At 43.4% G+C, this 17,773-nt stretch overlaps 1 protein-coding gene across 2 annotated transcripts in view; it reads left to right on the top strand.

Moving 5' to 3' along the window:
* Positions 1 to 17,773, top strand: part of Plcb1 (phospholipase C beta 1) — a 701,628-nt gene that overhangs the window by 562,039 nt on the left and 121,816 nt on the right. For both annotated transcript variants that reach the window (XM_060371729.1, XM_060371731.1), the window contains exons 15-21: positions 3,807 to 3,874; positions 6,626 to 6,722; positions 7,257 to 7,341; positions 9,211 to 9,335; positions 12,602 to 12,756; positions 15,725 to 15,893; positions 16,545 to 16,640. In XM_060371729.1, coding sequence (XP_060227712.1) covers positions 3,807 to 3,874; positions 6,626 to 6,722; positions 7,257 to 7,341; positions 9,211 to 9,335; positions 12,602 to 12,756; positions 15,725 to 15,893; positions 16,545 to 16,640 — 795 coding nt within the window. The remainder of the gene's footprint in view (positions 1 to 3,806; positions 3,875 to 6,625; positions 6,723 to 7,256; positions 7,342 to 9,210; positions 9,336 to 12,601; positions 12,757 to 15,724; positions 15,894 to 16,544; positions 16,641 to 17,773) is intronic.

Raw genomic sequence — 17,773 nt, 5'->3', positions numbered from 1 at the left:
AAAATTGCTATAAGCAGTGTTATTAAAAATATCCAAACACTGGCAGCAAGCAATCCATCAGCTGGTTGCAAATCATGGTTTAGTCATACAAAAGAGTAATGTGTATGATGAGAGCGATTTACCGCTAAGTGACTGTTAACACAATAGCCAGCAAAAGATGCCCAATGCAAAAAAAAAAAAAAAAAAAAAAAAAAAAAAGGTAGTTGCTACATAGCTTTATCTGCATGAAGTATAAAAGCAAACAAAACCAAGACAAGCTGTTAGAAGTCAGGGTAACGGCCAGCCTTGGACGGAAATAGAAGGAAGCCCTGGCACCTCTGGAGTCTCATCACACTTTGTCTTAATGTAGACACATCTTTATAAGACAAAAATCCACACACTGCTCATACACCTGCATTTCCCTATGTCTATAACTCATAAATTAAAAGATTGGTAGACAATTGGAATGTTAAAATATAAAGTTCAGGGCAGTCAGAACCTGAGTATGGCCAGCTTAGCTTGTTGTTTGCCTGTCTGGTTGGTCGTTTGGGCTTGTCTCGGACAATCTTCTGTTGTGCTCTGACCTCTCGCATGGGAGGAGGTGTTGTACCTCTGAGCTTGTCACACCCCCAAACCCTGACTGCGCGGATTTATCTCTTCTTCTATGTCTGTCTCATTTGTCGACTGCCTTTATTACTTCAGTTGACACCCTAAGGAACAGACTTTATGTAATTCCTTCAGCAGACTCCCCCACGGTTCACAGACATGTTTTCAAAGATCGTGTTTATTCTTGAACAATAACTTCCGTTCTCAGTTAGAATGCATAGAACGAAACAGTTATCATCAGAGGCCACTTCTTTCCCAATCTGTCCCCATGTGCCTTCCTGTGCACGTGGGTGCGCGGTGGGTTTTATGCCATCTGCTTTCATCTAATTCCGTTTCTCTCTCCCATTAAGTGGATGTATAGCTCTAATACTGATTTCTAGAAGCAGAGAACATGATTACTTAATACAGAGAAAAAAAAACAACAATCTGTTTGTTAGCAATCCTCCAGGTTTCCTAAGCTAGCCAGGAGTCTGCTGTGTGCAATCAGTATTTATTGCCACGCAATGTTTTGAAGGCTTTAGTATGCAGGTAGGCCCCGGAATAAAGAGTCCAATAATTTACCATTCAGTTTGTTCCAGTACTGGGAACAAAAACATGGAACAGATCTTATTTCTGAGCTAATTTTCTCTGTTGTTTGGATGCCTCTTCTGGGAGCCGACCCTTAGCCACAATGAACTTTCCAGAATGAACGAGGGTCAAGTAAGATGCTAGTTTGGGGTGTTGTTATTGTTGCTTTTTAAAGGGTATTATTTTTTATGTTTCAGATAGATTTCTCAAGGGTTCTCTCAGAGTCTTATAAGGGAAGCCTCAGTCTGTACGGGCTCTGGGCTGACAATATATAAACACAGATTGATATGGTTTTTCTTTCTTAAACTTACAAAAGAATAATCTGTTTTTCATTTTCATAGGAAAGGCAGGTAAGGTCTTCTTCTGCCCCACACAATCCAAGATTTGACTTGACCACTTGACCATGTATGGTGAAATGGTGATTGGACAATAGTGATATCGCATGAAACATTTGTCGAGAGTTCTGACAGTCATCTTTTCAGATTGCTTGATTACAAAATCCCCTCCCAGACTAAAAATAATCATACAAAGAAGAACTTCATGGAAAAACACACACACATATGAAACATATAAACACAATTGTATAATATGTAACATATAATATATGGATATATAATATATATGTATCTACAATATCAAGCAGCAGCCTCCTAAAATAATGTGTCTGTAATATAACAGGGCACAGTCCTGAAGATACCTGATAAAACAGGATCGGATGAATGGGGAGGAGGTCCCCCCCTTTCAGTGGACTTGGAAAGGGGCAGGGTGGAGATGAGGGAGGGAGGGTGGGATTGGGAGGAAATGAGGGAGCAGGACACGGCTGGGATACAGAGTTAATAAAATGTAACTGATAAGAAAAAAATAAAATTAAAAAATATATATATATATATAGCAGGGCCTGTTTTTCTCCAAGTGTAAGGGGTTCTCGTTACCTCCGAATCATCAAGGACTTCTGTGACTAACAGCGAATGCGCAGTCACTGGTCACAGGGCCTTCCCTCTACAGGTGTTAGAGGGACTCTCCCCACTGCCTCCCAGTACTTGATTGAACTCTCATGGGAACGCTTAGGAGCTTCTTGGAAGGCAGGACTATGGGCATCGCGGCAGCTACACTGACTAAAGAGTGTGGCAGGCTTTTGTTTTTTTTTTTTTGGGGGGGGGGGGGTGCTGGGAGCAGGTACCAGATGCTGCCCATTGCCTCAGGGATGAGCTCATCCTGCCATCTACTGGGGCGTTGATGCTACTGCAGTGGGAGAAACTGAAAGTGGGCGGAGGGAATTCTTGAAAGAGAAGTAATTACACCTTCTTTACTTTTTCTTGAAAATATTTTTACATGATTGATTGAGTTTAAAAGAAGCCGAGAAATATAGAAGAATTTAATGCTTGACAGTAATGTGGATATTGTACTAAAAAAAAATCCATTAGCTTTTGGGGAGAAGGGTGAGATCAGCCGATTGAAGTGACTGCTATTGGCTAAACATGATGCTGAATTTAGTCAGACTGACTTGGTTTTTTTAAGTGTAGTGATTTCAAAGCGTTACGTTTATTTTCTGTTTTTCATTGGTTTTTTTTCTTTTTGCATTAGATTATTTTACCTTGCCCTTTAAAATAGGATGTCATTGTTAAAAAGTATCTTTATTGATTCTTTGAGGATTTGCTATAATGTGCCTTGATCATGTTCACCTCAACTCTTCCCAGATCCATGCCTCTTTCCCTGCTCTTCCAGCTTTGGGTCCCGATTGTTTGTTTGCTTTAAATTCTTCAGTACCAATTTGTGGTGACCCAATAATTTTGGATATGCAGCCTTCCCCTGCAGCATGGTCAGCTCTCCAGGGCTAGACTCTTAGAGAAAAGTGAGCCCTCTTCCAGAATCATTTCATTGCCAATAGCTCCTCATTAACAATGACTTCACACTCCCTTCCCCTCCCCTCCTGCCTCCTCCCCTCCCCTCCTTGGGATTTGGTCTGGCTTGCACGCTGCCTCCGCCACTGTGAGTTCATAAGACCCGTCTTCCTTGCAGTTACCCACTGACTCTTATACTCCTGGAACTGAAAAATGCTATCATTCTATGATTTACACATTATTTAGCTAACCATGGAGCCATCCTTGGCAGTTTTCACACCATCCCCTGGGCTGCCGTTTCTCCAGTTCTTGATCTCTCTCATAAACTTCTTCACCTTCTGTGGCATCCTTTATTTATTTATTTATTTATTTATTTATTTATTTATTTGAGAATGTTGGTGACCAGGGGTTGCTTCAGAGGGGCAAGGCGTAGGACAGGACACAAGAGTGAAAGCAGGCTCTGTCTGTGGCAGGGTCACAGAGTTTAGCATCCCTGAGAGAGAACATGTACTTTACAGTACAATCAATCCACAGAGGCAAATTACACTCCATGACCTAAGTTTTTAGACACAGATGGAGAGGGGAGAGATGTTATTTTAAAGTAGATGTTAAAAATTATGATGTTATTTATCACAAATCTGATTTGTGAAATTTTTGTCAAAATGTAAGCTTAATTCTGTTAGAATGTCCTTGAAAATAATTTTTTGAAGAAGCTGAATATCAGTAGTCCGTAGCACTGTTGTTGGTGTGCTTTTGCAAATCCTTGAACTGTGAACGAATACTGAAATCACGTCTGTTATTAAAATCTGACAGGAGAAGCAGACACAGAGAGCGATGACGATGACGATGATGATGACTGTAAAAAGTCTTCCATGGATGAGGTGGGTGAAGTCCAAGCTTTCTGGCCACCAACTTGCCATCTTATGATCCCCTTCTGCCATCTAGTGGCAAAAAGAATAAGCACAGGACATTGGATTGCTAGTTCCTTTTGTCTGTTTGTTTGAGGTGATTAAATGATTTATGAAACCCCAGGGCTTGCAGGGATGCTCAGCTATGTGACAGTGACTCCACTGATTGGGGTTTGCATCCTCTGAAGCAGCATGTTTACGTAAGGTCTCCAAGTCAACGCCAGCAAAGTGACAACTGCGCAGAACTCAGAAATAAATCAGGCACAGTTCAATGAGGACTGCAGAATTCTCCTTCACTCATTATCACAAGCTTGGTGCTGAATCCATATTCAAGTATGTTTTAGAGTCTTTGACTCTTTACGACCACCTTATAGTAAATAAAAGTTACTGTTCTTTTTCTTTAAAACAAAACAAAACACATTCATTTATTAAAGTGTTTGCTCACTTGCTTGGTTTTGTGACAGGATCATCATTAGGTAGACCAGCCTGACCTCTAACTTAGCTTTGTGGCTGAGGCTACAAACTCAGGATCTTCCGCCTCACCCTCTAGAATACTGGATTTACCAATGACTACCTGTGCCTCAACAAGCTGTTCTTTTTGGTTTGGTTTCGTGTTTGGTTTCTCTGTGTGGCCTTGGCTGTCCTGGACTCACTTTGTAGCCCAGGCTGGCCTTGAACTCACAGATATCTATCTGCTGCTGCCTCCCCAAGTGCTGGGATTACAGGCGTGTGCCCCCACATCCAGCTGGCACTCATTTGCTTATGCTTTGATATAGTCTGAATTTTTGTGTGTTTTATTTGTTTATTTTGTGAATGAGTCTCACTATGCAGCCCAGGATGGTCTCAAGCTCCTGGACTCAGGTGTCCTCTCTCCTCAGCCTCCATGTAGCCGAGACCACACACCTGAGCTTCCATGTCCAGCTTGGTTTGAAAGGTGCTTTACTGTGTTCCCTAAATGTCATCTTGAATTCTAAGGATCACTGCTGTAAAAACTGCTTCCCTCTGCCTGAGCGTGGCTTCAGGGTGCACTTGGATCATTTTGCAGTTGTCTATTTTTAAATGAGTATTTCCCAAGTTCGCATTTAACCAGAATATGTCTTCTGGAATTCTCACAAAGAAATCTTATCTCTATGCATTTTCTCTTTTAAACTAAAAATGAGAAAATACTAGACTCATCTGTAGAGGCCTGTCCACACAAGTAATGAAAAATATGGGTTTTCATTAAAACTTGCGTTAAAGAATATGTAATTGCAGACACATAAGTTAATGTAAGTTCCCACTATTTGCCAGGCATTGTTCTGAGTTCACTATCTTTTTTCAAGAAAGGGTTTCTCTGTGTAGCCCTGGCTTTCCTGGAACTCAATTTGTAGACAAGACTAGCCTCAAACGCAGAGATCTCTCTGCCTGCCTCTGCCTCCTGAGTGCTGGGACTAAAGCAAACACCAGCACACCCAACTTTTTATCTTATTTTATTAAGTGTAAAGCCTTACAGGCTACAGAACTGATTTATATTCCTGGATTTTCAGATGAGTAAGCAGCTGTTAAGTCACTGTCCACAGTGGAACAGCTTCTGACTTTGGAATTAATATCAGAAGCCTTGCTCTGGGATCTAAGCTGCTAACCTGTTGCCATCTGGTATAAGTTTTTACACAGGAACCAGCAAAGAGAGGGAATGCTCGTAAAAGAAACATAGGAATTGTTTGTACAACCTCCGCTTCCTTCCACAAGGCAGCCTTCACTTAATTATTCTTTTTTTATTTCGGTTCCTACAGTGTTTATGTACATAATAGCTGTTCTTGTGTCAAGTGAGTTCTTGATTTACTGTAGACCCTCCCTGTGCGATCTGCTCCAAAGGGCAGCAGTTCTGCGGGCACCAGTCTCTTCGCACAGGTTTCATTCCCGATGCTCAGAGAGAGGGCTGAGGCCTGGCATCCCTATAAGCAGTGGATCTCAACCTTCCAAATGCTCTGACCCTTTAATACAGTTCCTCATGTTGTGGTGACCTCCAGCCGTAAAATTATTTTTGTTGCTGCTTCATAGCTACAATTTTGCTACTTTCATGAATCTTAATGTGAATATCTGTGTTTTCTGATGGTCTCAGGCAACCTTTGTGAAAGGGTCATTTAACTGTCAAGGGGGTCACGACCCAGGTTGAGAAACACAGCTGCTGCAAAGGGAGGTACCGATGCTGTTGGCCCCAGACCACCCTGCCAGCTCTCACATTCATAAAGTGACCATTCACAGAGCACACGTAATCTGAAAATCGGGAATCTAAAGTGTCCCAAGCCCCAAAACTTTGAAAGGCTGGCGTGACACCACAGATGGAAAATTTTGCAGCATGAAATTCTAATTTCATGTTTAAAGTTGCTATAGGCTGGTTTCAACACTCGGTATTGGGGAAAATATGCAGTGAATATAACATGCAGGTGAGTTTTAAATGAAATTTTTTAGTTAGACCTAGGTCTCGCCCACAAAGTACCTATTATATATAAACAAAATACTGCAAAGTCCGAACTCTAAAACACATGTGCTCCCAGGTACACGTGATGGGGACCTGGCCTGCCTCGTGTTGCATCCCTCGCCTGTGGTGAATTTCCCTGCAATTCTTGATAGAAGGGAAGGAGCTTCTGCCCCTTTGAGTCATGTGACCATTTTCCTGAGCGGAAACCCCTTGATAGTGTAGCACTGAGTCAGGAGATGTTTGTTTTTTATTTCTGCTTCCAGGGCACTGCTGGCAGCGAGGCCATGGCCACAGAAGAGATGTCTAACCTTGTGAACTATATTCAGCCTGTCAAGTTTGAGTCCTTTGAAATTTCAAAAAGTAAGCTTTCCTGCAGAAAAGTCTCTAGTGTCGTCTAGTCAGAACCTGGTAGAAGTACTCTGTTCTGGATGTCTCGATATTTGCATGGGTTCCACCTTCTTGATATCACTATTTTAACATTTAACATTATATATTATATTTAATATGTTAGAAAATCACATGCTATAATTTCATCGTGCTCCTCCACTTATTTAATAAGACTTCAGACCAGGCATGCTTACTGGAAAGATATCAAACCAGTGTCCAGCAGACTGAGAATTTCACATTTCAGACCGTTTTCCTTGTCATGCTAGACCTGTTAATTAATTCATGCCCTACAAAACCGTGAGAATATCTCACCCCAGCTGTGAATAATTCAAGAGCTAACTTTCAAGATTCAACTTTTATTCCTGGTAAACGCTTAACTAATAAAAGCCTAACTATGCTCACGGAATTTTAAGAATCAGTTACCCTCCAATTCACCAAACATTTATTTCTTTTATAATTTATAATACTGAATCTTATTTTTGCCCTACTTGTTGCTGTTCAACTCAGAAAGAAACAAAAGCTTCGAAATGTCTTCCTTCGTGGAAACCAAGGGACTTGAACAACTTACAAAGTCTCCAGTGGAATTTGTGGAGTATCCTTGATTTGATGACTGACTGCTGAACTCGCCTACTGAAGTCCTGGTCTGTTTGTTTGATAAGGAGAGCAATGCATAGAATGGTTTCCATCTACAGCCCAAGTCTAGGTGTCACGTGCAATGTGGGTAATCTGGTCTACAGAGAAACAAACTGCCTTTAGGGCAGCAGTCAACCTCCTGCAATTTGCTTAATTCTCGTTTTCCTCATCTTTCAACAGAGGTAATGCTTCTAACAGTACGATTTGCTGATTGATTGGGTACAAGTGTGTATGCTTTACAGGATGGTCTAGGTGTGCCCTCTGGGTTTATAGACATGTATGAGTGTGTAGATCAATGGTGTGTACACAGCTGTACACCTAGCTTAGCACCTCACATACTTGTGGTTTGTGTTCAGTTCAAAAGCAATGAAGCAATGATCATAATGTAAAAGCATGGTGATGGTAGTTTCTAGTTTGATGTTATTTCCCATGAATCAAAATCAAAGAAGTCTTCATGTTATTTTTTTCATGATTAATGCTACTATCCTAAAGAGTCCTAGTTTGTGAAGCATGCCTAGAATAAGATTCCTTTGTACCTCAGTGAGGCTAAGAATATGGCTCAACCAAGCACAAGGACTTGAGTGTGAGCTCAGGGCTGATGTTTCAGGAAGTTGGGTATGGTGACATGCACCTATAATTACAGTGAGATAGAGACAGATGGAACCCTGTGGCTTCCTGGCCAGGCAGTGTAGCCTACTTAGGCACACTGTCAGCCTGTGAGAGACTCTGGCTCGTGAAACCAAGGTAGACAGCTTCCTAGGGGTAATATCCAAGTTTGACCTGTGGCACAAACTTACACATAAATATGCACCTGCACACGCACCCCCAAAAAAGCTTCATCAGCAGAAGCGTTTGCAACAGTGGCACATGTATATAATTTCAGCATTCAGAAGGCCAAGGCAGGACCACCAGTTCCAGGACAGCTTAGGCTACATATGGTACCCTGTTTCAAATACACACACACTCACACACACCCACACACACACATTCACACTCATCGGTGAGAGAAGAGGGAACAAATGTGAACTCTATAATTAAAGTCATGAAATAAAATCAATGTCATTCGTATTCAATACTGACTTTGTGATGCTCTTTTGTTAAATGTTGTTTCTCACTGAATTCTCAAAGAAATCCTATGATGGGGGAATTGCTCACCTACTGTATTGCTGAGGAAACTGAGGACAGAAAGGTGAATTAACTACCCAAGATCATACGGCCAGCAAGTGCCAATGTTAAGATTTGAGTTTGCCTGCCTCAGACCTTAACCAGCTTCCACCTTGCTTGGTCATAGGTCCCATTCTGTCCTGTTATAAAGATAGAATATTGTTCAGTGTCTACAAGGCTCTTAGGAGGGAAACAACTAAAATTTGAAGAAAGGTCAGACATTTCTATTCTATTTACCTTCTTATTAATCTTAAAGACTACCGTGGTCTTAGCAAATGGCACTCCCAGAGAAGGTTAATACAGTGAGAAAGAGCATTTCAAAATCAGCTTTGTGGTTCACACAATACCCTCCTCCTGGCGCTCGGCGGCGCACGTCCTTCCGGTGCCCTTTGTCACTATGACTGTGGGTAAACCTTAGCAATAGCACAGACTTTGACTTGGTTATTCTTGCTGTCCTAGCACGCAGCACCCACAGGCTTCCCAGAAGCAACAGGGCTTCTAAGAACATGTCTGTTCTGGTAACTTGTTCTGTGCGTGTTTCACCTATCAATGCAATAGGATCGTCAATATCTACCTCATTTTCCCGCTATGAAAAAAGTAGTCAGTCTCACAGTGAATATAACATTATTTTGAAATTGTATTCACTGCTTAACATGATGGTCAGATACAACAAGATGCAACTTAGCAGGATCTACCCCAAAGGAACACGCGTGGACTCCTCCAACTACATGCCCCAGCTCTTCTGGAATGCTGGCTGTCAGATGGTGGCGCTCAACTTCCAGACGGTGGGTAAGTAACACAGAGCTCATCCTGTTGTCTCAAAACTACATTTCCAAGTGTCCACAAGCCATTACCATGGGAACTTGGGGTGGTGGTGAGGCAACCAGATTTGATTGAAAAACTAAATTTCAATGAAGGAGAGTCAAAGCAAAAGAAAAAGATTTGAATTTTGGAAATTGAGATATTGTCCTTAATAATTTGTGAAGAGTTTATATCTATGGGTGTCATGTTTTTTTTTTCAAGTAATTTAAAAAGCAGTATAAATCCATTTTAGAAAACTAAAGATTCAGAAAACAGAAAGTAAACAAGAACTTTTGGGTTAGGGAGAAAGCGCAGTTGATAAAGCCCTTCCCTTGGGAGCACAAGGACCTGAGGTCCTTTAGGACCCGTGTGGGAAAGCTTGGTGTGATAGCTAGCACGGTCGCCCCTGCTCCCGAGGGCACAGACGTCGTGGCAGCCAGGCTGGCCTCCTCAGGCTCCCAAGACAGACAGTTCACAAGGCGCAGCTGAGGTCATCCTTTGTCCTCCCCACACACATGTACTGTACGTGTGTGTAGGTGTCTCTGCAATCACCCGTGCACCAACACACAAAAACCTGCACATACACACATATAAACATGCACCTACACTCATATACACACACACACACACACACACACACACACAGGGCGGGGCAGAAAGGAATCTTCCAGAAACGCTGCTGTGCATTACTTTGCTAGGTAATGTGAACCCGTGAGTGTTAAAGGTCACTCACGTGGCGGTCAGGGGACGGCTTTTATGACTCAGCTCCCTCCCTCTACCAGGGAGTCCTGTGGGTCAAATTTAAGTCATCTGCTTGGTGGCAGGTGCTTCTTTATCTGCTGAGCCATCCCACTGGCCCTAATTTTGTTTTTTTGATCCTGTGTGTAATTAGTACTGTTTGGCAAAGCAGTTTCTTGAGCAACATTAACTGTTTCAAGTGTGAGAGATCCATTGTTGCCTTTCATGTTACACTGTCCAATTTAGTGTCATAATAGTTCAACAAAGCAATAGAGACATTCTAACTTATCCGGCCCCCCACACTCTAAAAAGTTTCACCTAGAACTCTGAAACAATCCTGTTATTACCTTTGTTGTTATTACCTTATTTGTTGGCCTCATTAGTGCAAATGAATCACTTCATGCATGATTCGGACAGCTTCCTTGGTGCCTTGTTAAATTTGAATCTTTGTTCTGGTTTTTATTTTATTTATTTATATTTTTGTGCTGTGAATCATATCCAGTTTTGATTCGATGTAGGGCTCATGCTTGCTTGGTAAATACTCCACCATTAAACATCCAGGCGGTGAAATGCCCTCTTTTCAGCCTCAGCAATTATAGGAAATTTAGACATTGAGTTAGTGTAGTGACTGCTAAGAAAATAACCAATAACCTTTGTCCACCTGAAAAGAGTCTGATTACAAATCAGTCTGGTTGCAGTTAATCACAGAAATGTACATTTAAAATGTCTTTCTATAAATTAATAAACCGATAATTAGAGCACCTCTTATTAGTGAATTATGTAAAAATGAGTCTTAAAAAATCCTCTAAAATGGTTTATGTGAATATAAATTAATTTAAACTCTCTGGAGGGCATTTTAACAAGACTTACCAAAACAAAACAGCATTTCTAATGTACCTAACATTTGATTCAACAATTCCCTTACTCCTAGCAAAAATATTGCTAAATTCTCAAAAATTTCATTATGATGTTCACTGAATGCTGAAATGCTGAAAATTTACTAAACACAGGAACGTGCCCAAAGAAGGGACCGGTTAAAAACATCAACTCAAGTATATGTATGAAAGGGAATTTTATACAGCTGTTAAAATTGAAGCCAAAAATGCTTCCTAAAATGGGTGTATGTTTGTAAATGCAGATTTGAATTGAAAAGGTAATGAACCAGCCCGGTAGCATTCTCTCCACATCGGGGATTACAGCTCATTTTATTTTTTTATTTGTATCCCTGAATTGTTATGAAGTGGGACTACATTTCCTTGTAAAAGACGAAGGGTTGGACAAGTGGCCTAGAACGGTTGGGTAGTGGACGGTAGTGGACTGTGGTGGACTGTAGTGGACTGTAGTGGACTGTAGTGGACTGTGGTGGACTGTAGTGGTTGGTAGTGGACTGTGGTGGACTGTGGTGGACTGTAGTGGACTGTAGTGGACTATAGTGGGCTGTGGTGGACTGTAGTGGACTGTAGTGGACTGTAGTGAACTGTAGTGGACTGTAGTGGTTGGTAGTGGACTGAAGTGGACTGTAGTGGTTGGTAGTGGACTGTAGTGGACTGTAGTGGTTGGTAGTGGACTGTAGTGGACTGTAGTGGTTGGTAGTGGACTGTAGTGGACTATAGTGGACTGTGGTGGACTGTAGTGGACAGTAGTGGACTGTAGTGGACTATAGTGGACTGTAGTGGACTGTAGTGGACTGTGGTGGACTGTAGTGGACTGTGGTGGACTGTAGTGGACTGTAGTGGACTGTAACAGCTGGGTAGTGGACTGTAGTGGACTGTAGTGGACTGTGGTGGACTGTAGTGGACTGTAGTGGACTGTGGTGGACTGTAGTGGACTGTAGTGGACTGTGGTGGACTGTAGTGGACTGTAGTGGACTGTAGTGGACTGTAGTGGACTGTAGTGGACTGTAGTGGACTGTGGTGGACTGTAGTGGACTGTAGTAGACTGTGGTGGACAGTAGTGGACTGTAGTGGACTGTGGCGGTTGGTAGTGGACTGTAGTGGACTGTAGTGGACTGTAGTGGATGGTAGTGGACTGTGGTGGACTGTAGTGGACTGTAGTGGACTGTAGTGGACTGTAGTGGTTGGTAGTGGACTGTAGTGGACTGTGGTGGACTGTAGTGGACTGTGGTGGACTGTAGTGGACTGTAGTAGACTGTGGTGGACAGTAGTGGACTGTAGTGGACTGTGGTGGTTGGTAGTGGACTGTAACAGTGGGGCAATGGACTGTAACAGCTGGGTAGTGGACTGTAACAGCTGGGAAGTGGACTGTAACAGTGGGGCGATGGACTGTAACAGCTGGGTAGTGGACTGTAACAGCTGGGAAGTGGACTGTAACAGTGGGGCGATGGACTGTAACAGCTGGGTAGTGGACTGTAACAGCTGGGAAGTGGACTGTAACAGTGGGGCGATGGACTGTAACAGCTGGGTAGTGGACTGTAACAGTGGGGCGATGGACTGTACTGTTAGCCAGCCTGCGCTCTGCAGCCCGCGTGCGTCACAGCGCGTCCCTCTGCTCACCAGATCTAGCCATGCAGATCAACATGGGCATGTATGAGTATAACGGGAAGAGCGGCTACCGGCTGAAGCCGGAGTTCATGCGGAGGCCCGACAAGCATTTTGACCCGTTCACAGAAGGAATCGTGGATGGAATAGTGGCCAACACTTTATCTGTTAAGGTATGTGCACTCCTCCCTAACTCTCCCACCCCTCCTCCTGCCCTCAACCACCCAGTCGCAAACCCATCCCTGGAAAGAGGCTTCTATTTTGCATAAAGAAGTGTCTTTGTCATTAAAAGCTAATGAGCTAGGAAGGCTCCTTCATACATTTTTCCTTTTAAGGATCAAATACTCGTTAGACATTTTCTCAGACTACACGGACACAAAGGGGCTTTATTCTTAGGATGAGAACAGATGGAGCTGAAGAAGGAGATGAAGCAGAGCCTTCCAGTGGCACACCCTCTCTTTGGGTGCAGGCTTCCCGCTGGGAAGTGCAAAGGGAAGCAGGCACCAGTCTCTCCTCTCCCCGTCTCACTAATTCTAATTATTAAATATTAACCAAAAGCTTCCAGGCTACTACAGCGTGGTTTTTAATTTACCGGAGTACTCAGGATGTAAAAATCACTTTAGTAATCCTAAAGGGTTGCTTTATTAACTATGTATCTTATCCTAAAAATGAATTCCTAATCTTTTTATTCACCTTTGAAATAGATGTAATGACAGATTTTTAGCTGTCAAGGAGTATTTTAATACCATGAGGAGGCTCCATTTTAAAAAACATAATTTTTACTTTATGTGTATGACTGTTTTGCCTGCATGTCTGTCAGGGCACCGTGTGCACCCTGGTGCCTGTGAAGGCCAGAAGAGGGCATCAGATCTTCTAGGACCAGACAGAGTTAGAGATGGTTGTGAGCTGCCATGTGGGTGCTGTGCCCAGGTCCTCTGAAGCCAGTCTTCACCGCTGAGTCATCTTTCCAGCCCTGAGAGGGCTCCAGTTTTGTAAATGGATTCTGGAAGCATGTAGTTGTTGAAATTAGAATGTCATAAACAGTAAAAATTTAGTCTCATTTATTTTGTGTTTCCATGACTAATAAACTTCCAAAACAAAACATGAATGCATTTTCAGACTTTCCTTAACAAAATCATGTGAAAAAACCTTGTTCACACACCCTTTTGAGAGTTTAATATATAACCCAAACACACACACACACACACACACACACACACACACACACTTTATGTAGTTGCTGATGAAACACCAGGGCCTGCATCCACTAAGCCAGTCTCTACCTCTGATCTACATCCCAAGCACTTAGTTTGTGAGACAGAATTTTGCTATGTAGCCCAGGCTTGCCTCAGTCAACAGTCCTCCGGCTCAGCTTAGGTGGGAAGACAGGTCCCCACCTCCATATCCGGCATTGCTGGCCAGTCCCTGCCTGTCCTCAAAGTAAGCCACTTCATATTAAAGTTTCAAAAGTAACATCTCAGTGAAATGTTCTGTAATTGTATCTTTTGAAGTTATTTCAAGCCACATATTATAGAGTAAACTAGGCAAAAATGGTGCTGCCTAAAAGTATTTATTTTAAGAAATTGTTTTCAGCAAATGATGTTTAATTCCTGTCAGGAATGTTTAAGACACACTTATAAGCACCAGGTGGAGACAGAATACTACATTTTTATCACTCCTGTCAACTGTTTCAGCCGAGTCAAACTAGCAGTAGCTTGACCTTGTTTAGGTCCATCTTATTTCCCATACGTCTTTTGGCTTGTTTATTATGTCCTGAAAATTCTACTCTGACAGTGGAATTAGTTATAAAATCATGACATCAGTACAGGAAAGTTGGGATGAAGGCAGAATAGTTGAGAGCCACAGCCCAAAATTTACCCTGTAGCTTCTGCACAAAATGTAGGCCACTGCACGGAGTCCCAGGTGCCAAACCCGGGGTTAGCTCCTGTTGGCCCTGTGAGACCTCTGTGTGGGTCTTCTGGCCGAGGCTTTACAGTTTCAGATCTACAAGGTAGTGTGGTGACATCAGTCCCATCTGACTGACAAGAGGCTTGGGACCATCGTTACTTTAGGACTCTGCTTTTGGCCACACAACAGGAGCCCTCAGAACTTCACGGCATCTGAGCCCCTGCTCGGACTCACTTCACTTGAAAGTTCCAACATGTTATACAAAGCCTGCTAGGAGATGGAAGCCACGTTAAACAGCGGCGATCCGTAGCAGGTGTGCGCTCACCACGCTTGTCTTTGCCTTCCTCTTGCCCAGTTAGCCTGCTACACAACTGTGGGCCTACTTTGTCTAGCTTTGGAAGTATTTGCTGTTGTGAAGCTCATACTTTAAAGTTGCATACCGGCAAAAGAACTGCCACGTCTTCCTCTCTGTGTAACCGGGTTGCCAGATCCAAGGGATCAATCATCTGTCATGATGGTTAATGGAACAAATAAAACATCCTTGCTCTTCACTTCAGAAGAGCAGCGGGAACAGGGGTGATGGAGCAAACCCTCTGCCGCCTTCTGAGCTTCCCCGTGACAGGGACAGGGCTTGCAAGATGATGGCTGGCCTAGGAGCCCGGAGCAATAGTGGCACGGGCACAAGCACTAGAGGCTAAGTGAGGCCTGAGAGTCTGCTGATGTGGCCAGAGATGGTGAGGGAGTCAGGGAGGAAGTAACATGGAAAGCTCTGACTTGGTCCTGGGTTAGCGTGTCCATTAACCTTATGATAGCTGATGGGTCCCTAAATGGTGACATCTGAGTTATAGAGAGAGGAAGACATGGGGAATGTTATAGGAACATGTAGTCTTAAATTTCATTTAACTTCAGGGTATTGACTCATTCTGTAGCAGATAAAGGAGGCCAACAGTTGTACAGATGGCTAACTGGGTAAGGACAGAGGTCGTGATAACCTGGTGACTTCCAAGGATGTCTGTTCACTTATTGCTCTCATATGACTCCATCCATTGGCTCCTAACCTCCCCATCCCCAGCCTCCTGTGCCGACTCTTTAAGCGGATGAGGAATGATGGCTCTACTCTTGCTGTTATTTCGTTTATTACTTCACACTCACATGCTGCATTTGGCCTCCTTAGTGTTAGTTGTCTCCTGGCTCTTTGTTAACCATATATTAAGACTTTCTGATGTTTTCTAGATTATTTCCGGTCAGTTTCTTTCTGATAAGAAAGTTGGAACTTATGTGGAAGTGGATATGTTTGGTTTGCCCGTGGACACAAGGAGGAAGGCATTTAAAACCAAGACATCCCAAGGAAATGCTGTCAACCCTGTCTGGGAAGAAGAACCTATTGTGTTCAAAAAGGTAGGTCTCTTGCTTGCTTGAGAGGCAGGTGTTTTCTAGGTGTTTTAAACAGAGGAAAAACAAGCAATTATTTGGTTGTGACTGTACAAAGAAGGTGTATTTTGAAGGTTACCATGAAGGCTTTAATTTTATTTTTTTCCAGTATTTAGCTTTATTTAATTCTGTGAATGTCTAGCCTGTGTATAAGTCTGTCCAGCACATACTGGTGCCCACAGAGATCAGAAGAGGTGTGTGGATCACCTAGAACTGGAGTTATAGATCCTTGTGAGCTGCAGTGTGGGTGCTGGGAACCAAACTGAGCAACAAGTATTCCTAACCTCTGAGCCATCCTCCCAGCCCCTTATTTTTAGGTTTTGATATCAAAGTAGCTTCCTGTGTGAACCTACGTGCATATGGGTAGGATCCCTGAGTTCACAGAACTCTCCTCATGGATGATGCGTATGTAGAAAGAAAGTACCCTTGACCTGAATGGGCCTCTGGAGCACAGTGGCAGATTCTTCTTGTGTTCTCTCACCTCACAGAGGGCAGCCTACCTTTCACCTGAACTAGCTGAGTAGATTTGGGAACGGCAAGGCTGGCTTTTCTAATCCTTTTCTAGTTCTTCCTAGGATGTGCTTGCTCTTGTAACCAGCATCTCTCATGTCCCCACAGGTAGTTTTGCCTTCTCTGGCCTGTTTGAGGATAGCAGCCTATGAAGAAGGGGGTAAATTTATCGGCCACCGGATCTTGCCTGTGCAGGCTGTCCGGCCAGGTAAGGCTCGCGCGGCGAGAGGCGTTCTTTAAGGAACGGCGTAGGAGCGGCTGCTCTTCTGTGATTGTGCTGTAGCACAGAGGCTTTAAAGTTGCTCAAATCCATCTCATATTTCTGCATGTTTGTTGTTGTATGGCAAAAGTCAACCTTGGCCACAGTGCTTGTGCGTAGCAAGCTGCCTGAAAACTCAGGGGCATTTGCGTTGTCAATCCCTGAGCCCTGTGGGTTAGCACTGTATATCCATCTCTTTTTTACTGCTATAATGAAGATACCTTAGTCAGGCTGCTTTTTAAAGAAAAGAAGTTTATTTCACTCAGTTTGGGAGGCTACAAGGTCAAGACCTGATCATTTCATGAGCTTCCCTCTTGTAAAGGCCTGATAGTGGAAGCTTCCTGGAGGAAGTAGGGGTGGGGGGAAGTAGGGGTGGGGATCACCATGCCAGGCAGGAAGCCAGAGAACTGGGGAAGGCCAGGCTCACTCTTTTTAATGAGCATGTTCCTCAAGAACCACCTCTGGCAAGACCTGTGACTCCAGCTGTGCGGGAGGCAGCAGCTGGATCATCACACAACCTCTAACATGGGAACCTGGGGAACAAAGCCCGCAGTGTAAGAACTGGCTGGGCTAGCCTGAGCTCATGGGGGAGGCAAAGCACATCAGGCTCAGCATAAGGATTTTCTGGGCTAGCCTGAGCTCAGTGGCACAGTTGTACATTTGGGGTGCCATTTCTGTTCCACGTGTTTTGTTTTGGAGTACATGCTGACGTGGTGGCTGACGTGGTTGAGCCCACCCAACATAGGGGCTCTCTTTGCTGACCCACACGTATGTCAAAAGTGCTTAACTCCACGTATGTGTGTACACTCTCTGCTTGCCTCAAAGCACTGATGACCCGTGGACAAAGCAGATCCCCAGTCACGAAATCACATCAAGTATGATTTAGTGTAGAGGGTACATTTGGACCAATAATTTAAACTGGCATGTACAGTTTGCAGGGGGAAAGAGTAAAAATAAAAACAGAATCAGCAATGCTCAAATTGTGTGATTAGGGAGAGGAAGAAGTGGCCTGTTGGTCACGCGCCATGGGTGGGAACGGATGTACCATTGTCGGTACCATTGTCGGTACCATTGTCGCCCCG

Source organism: Meriones unguiculatus, chromosome 18 (assembly GCF_030254825.1).
Source record: "Meriones unguiculatus strain TT.TT164.6M chromosome 18, Bangor_MerUng_6.1, whole genome shotgun sequence".
In the NCBI taxonomy this organism is placed as follows: Eukaryota; Metazoa; Chordata; class Mammalia; order Rodentia; family Muridae; genus Meriones; species Meriones unguiculatus.
Note: the sequence above shows the minus strand (reverse complement) of the source record. Positions and strands in the feature narration are given on the sequence as shown.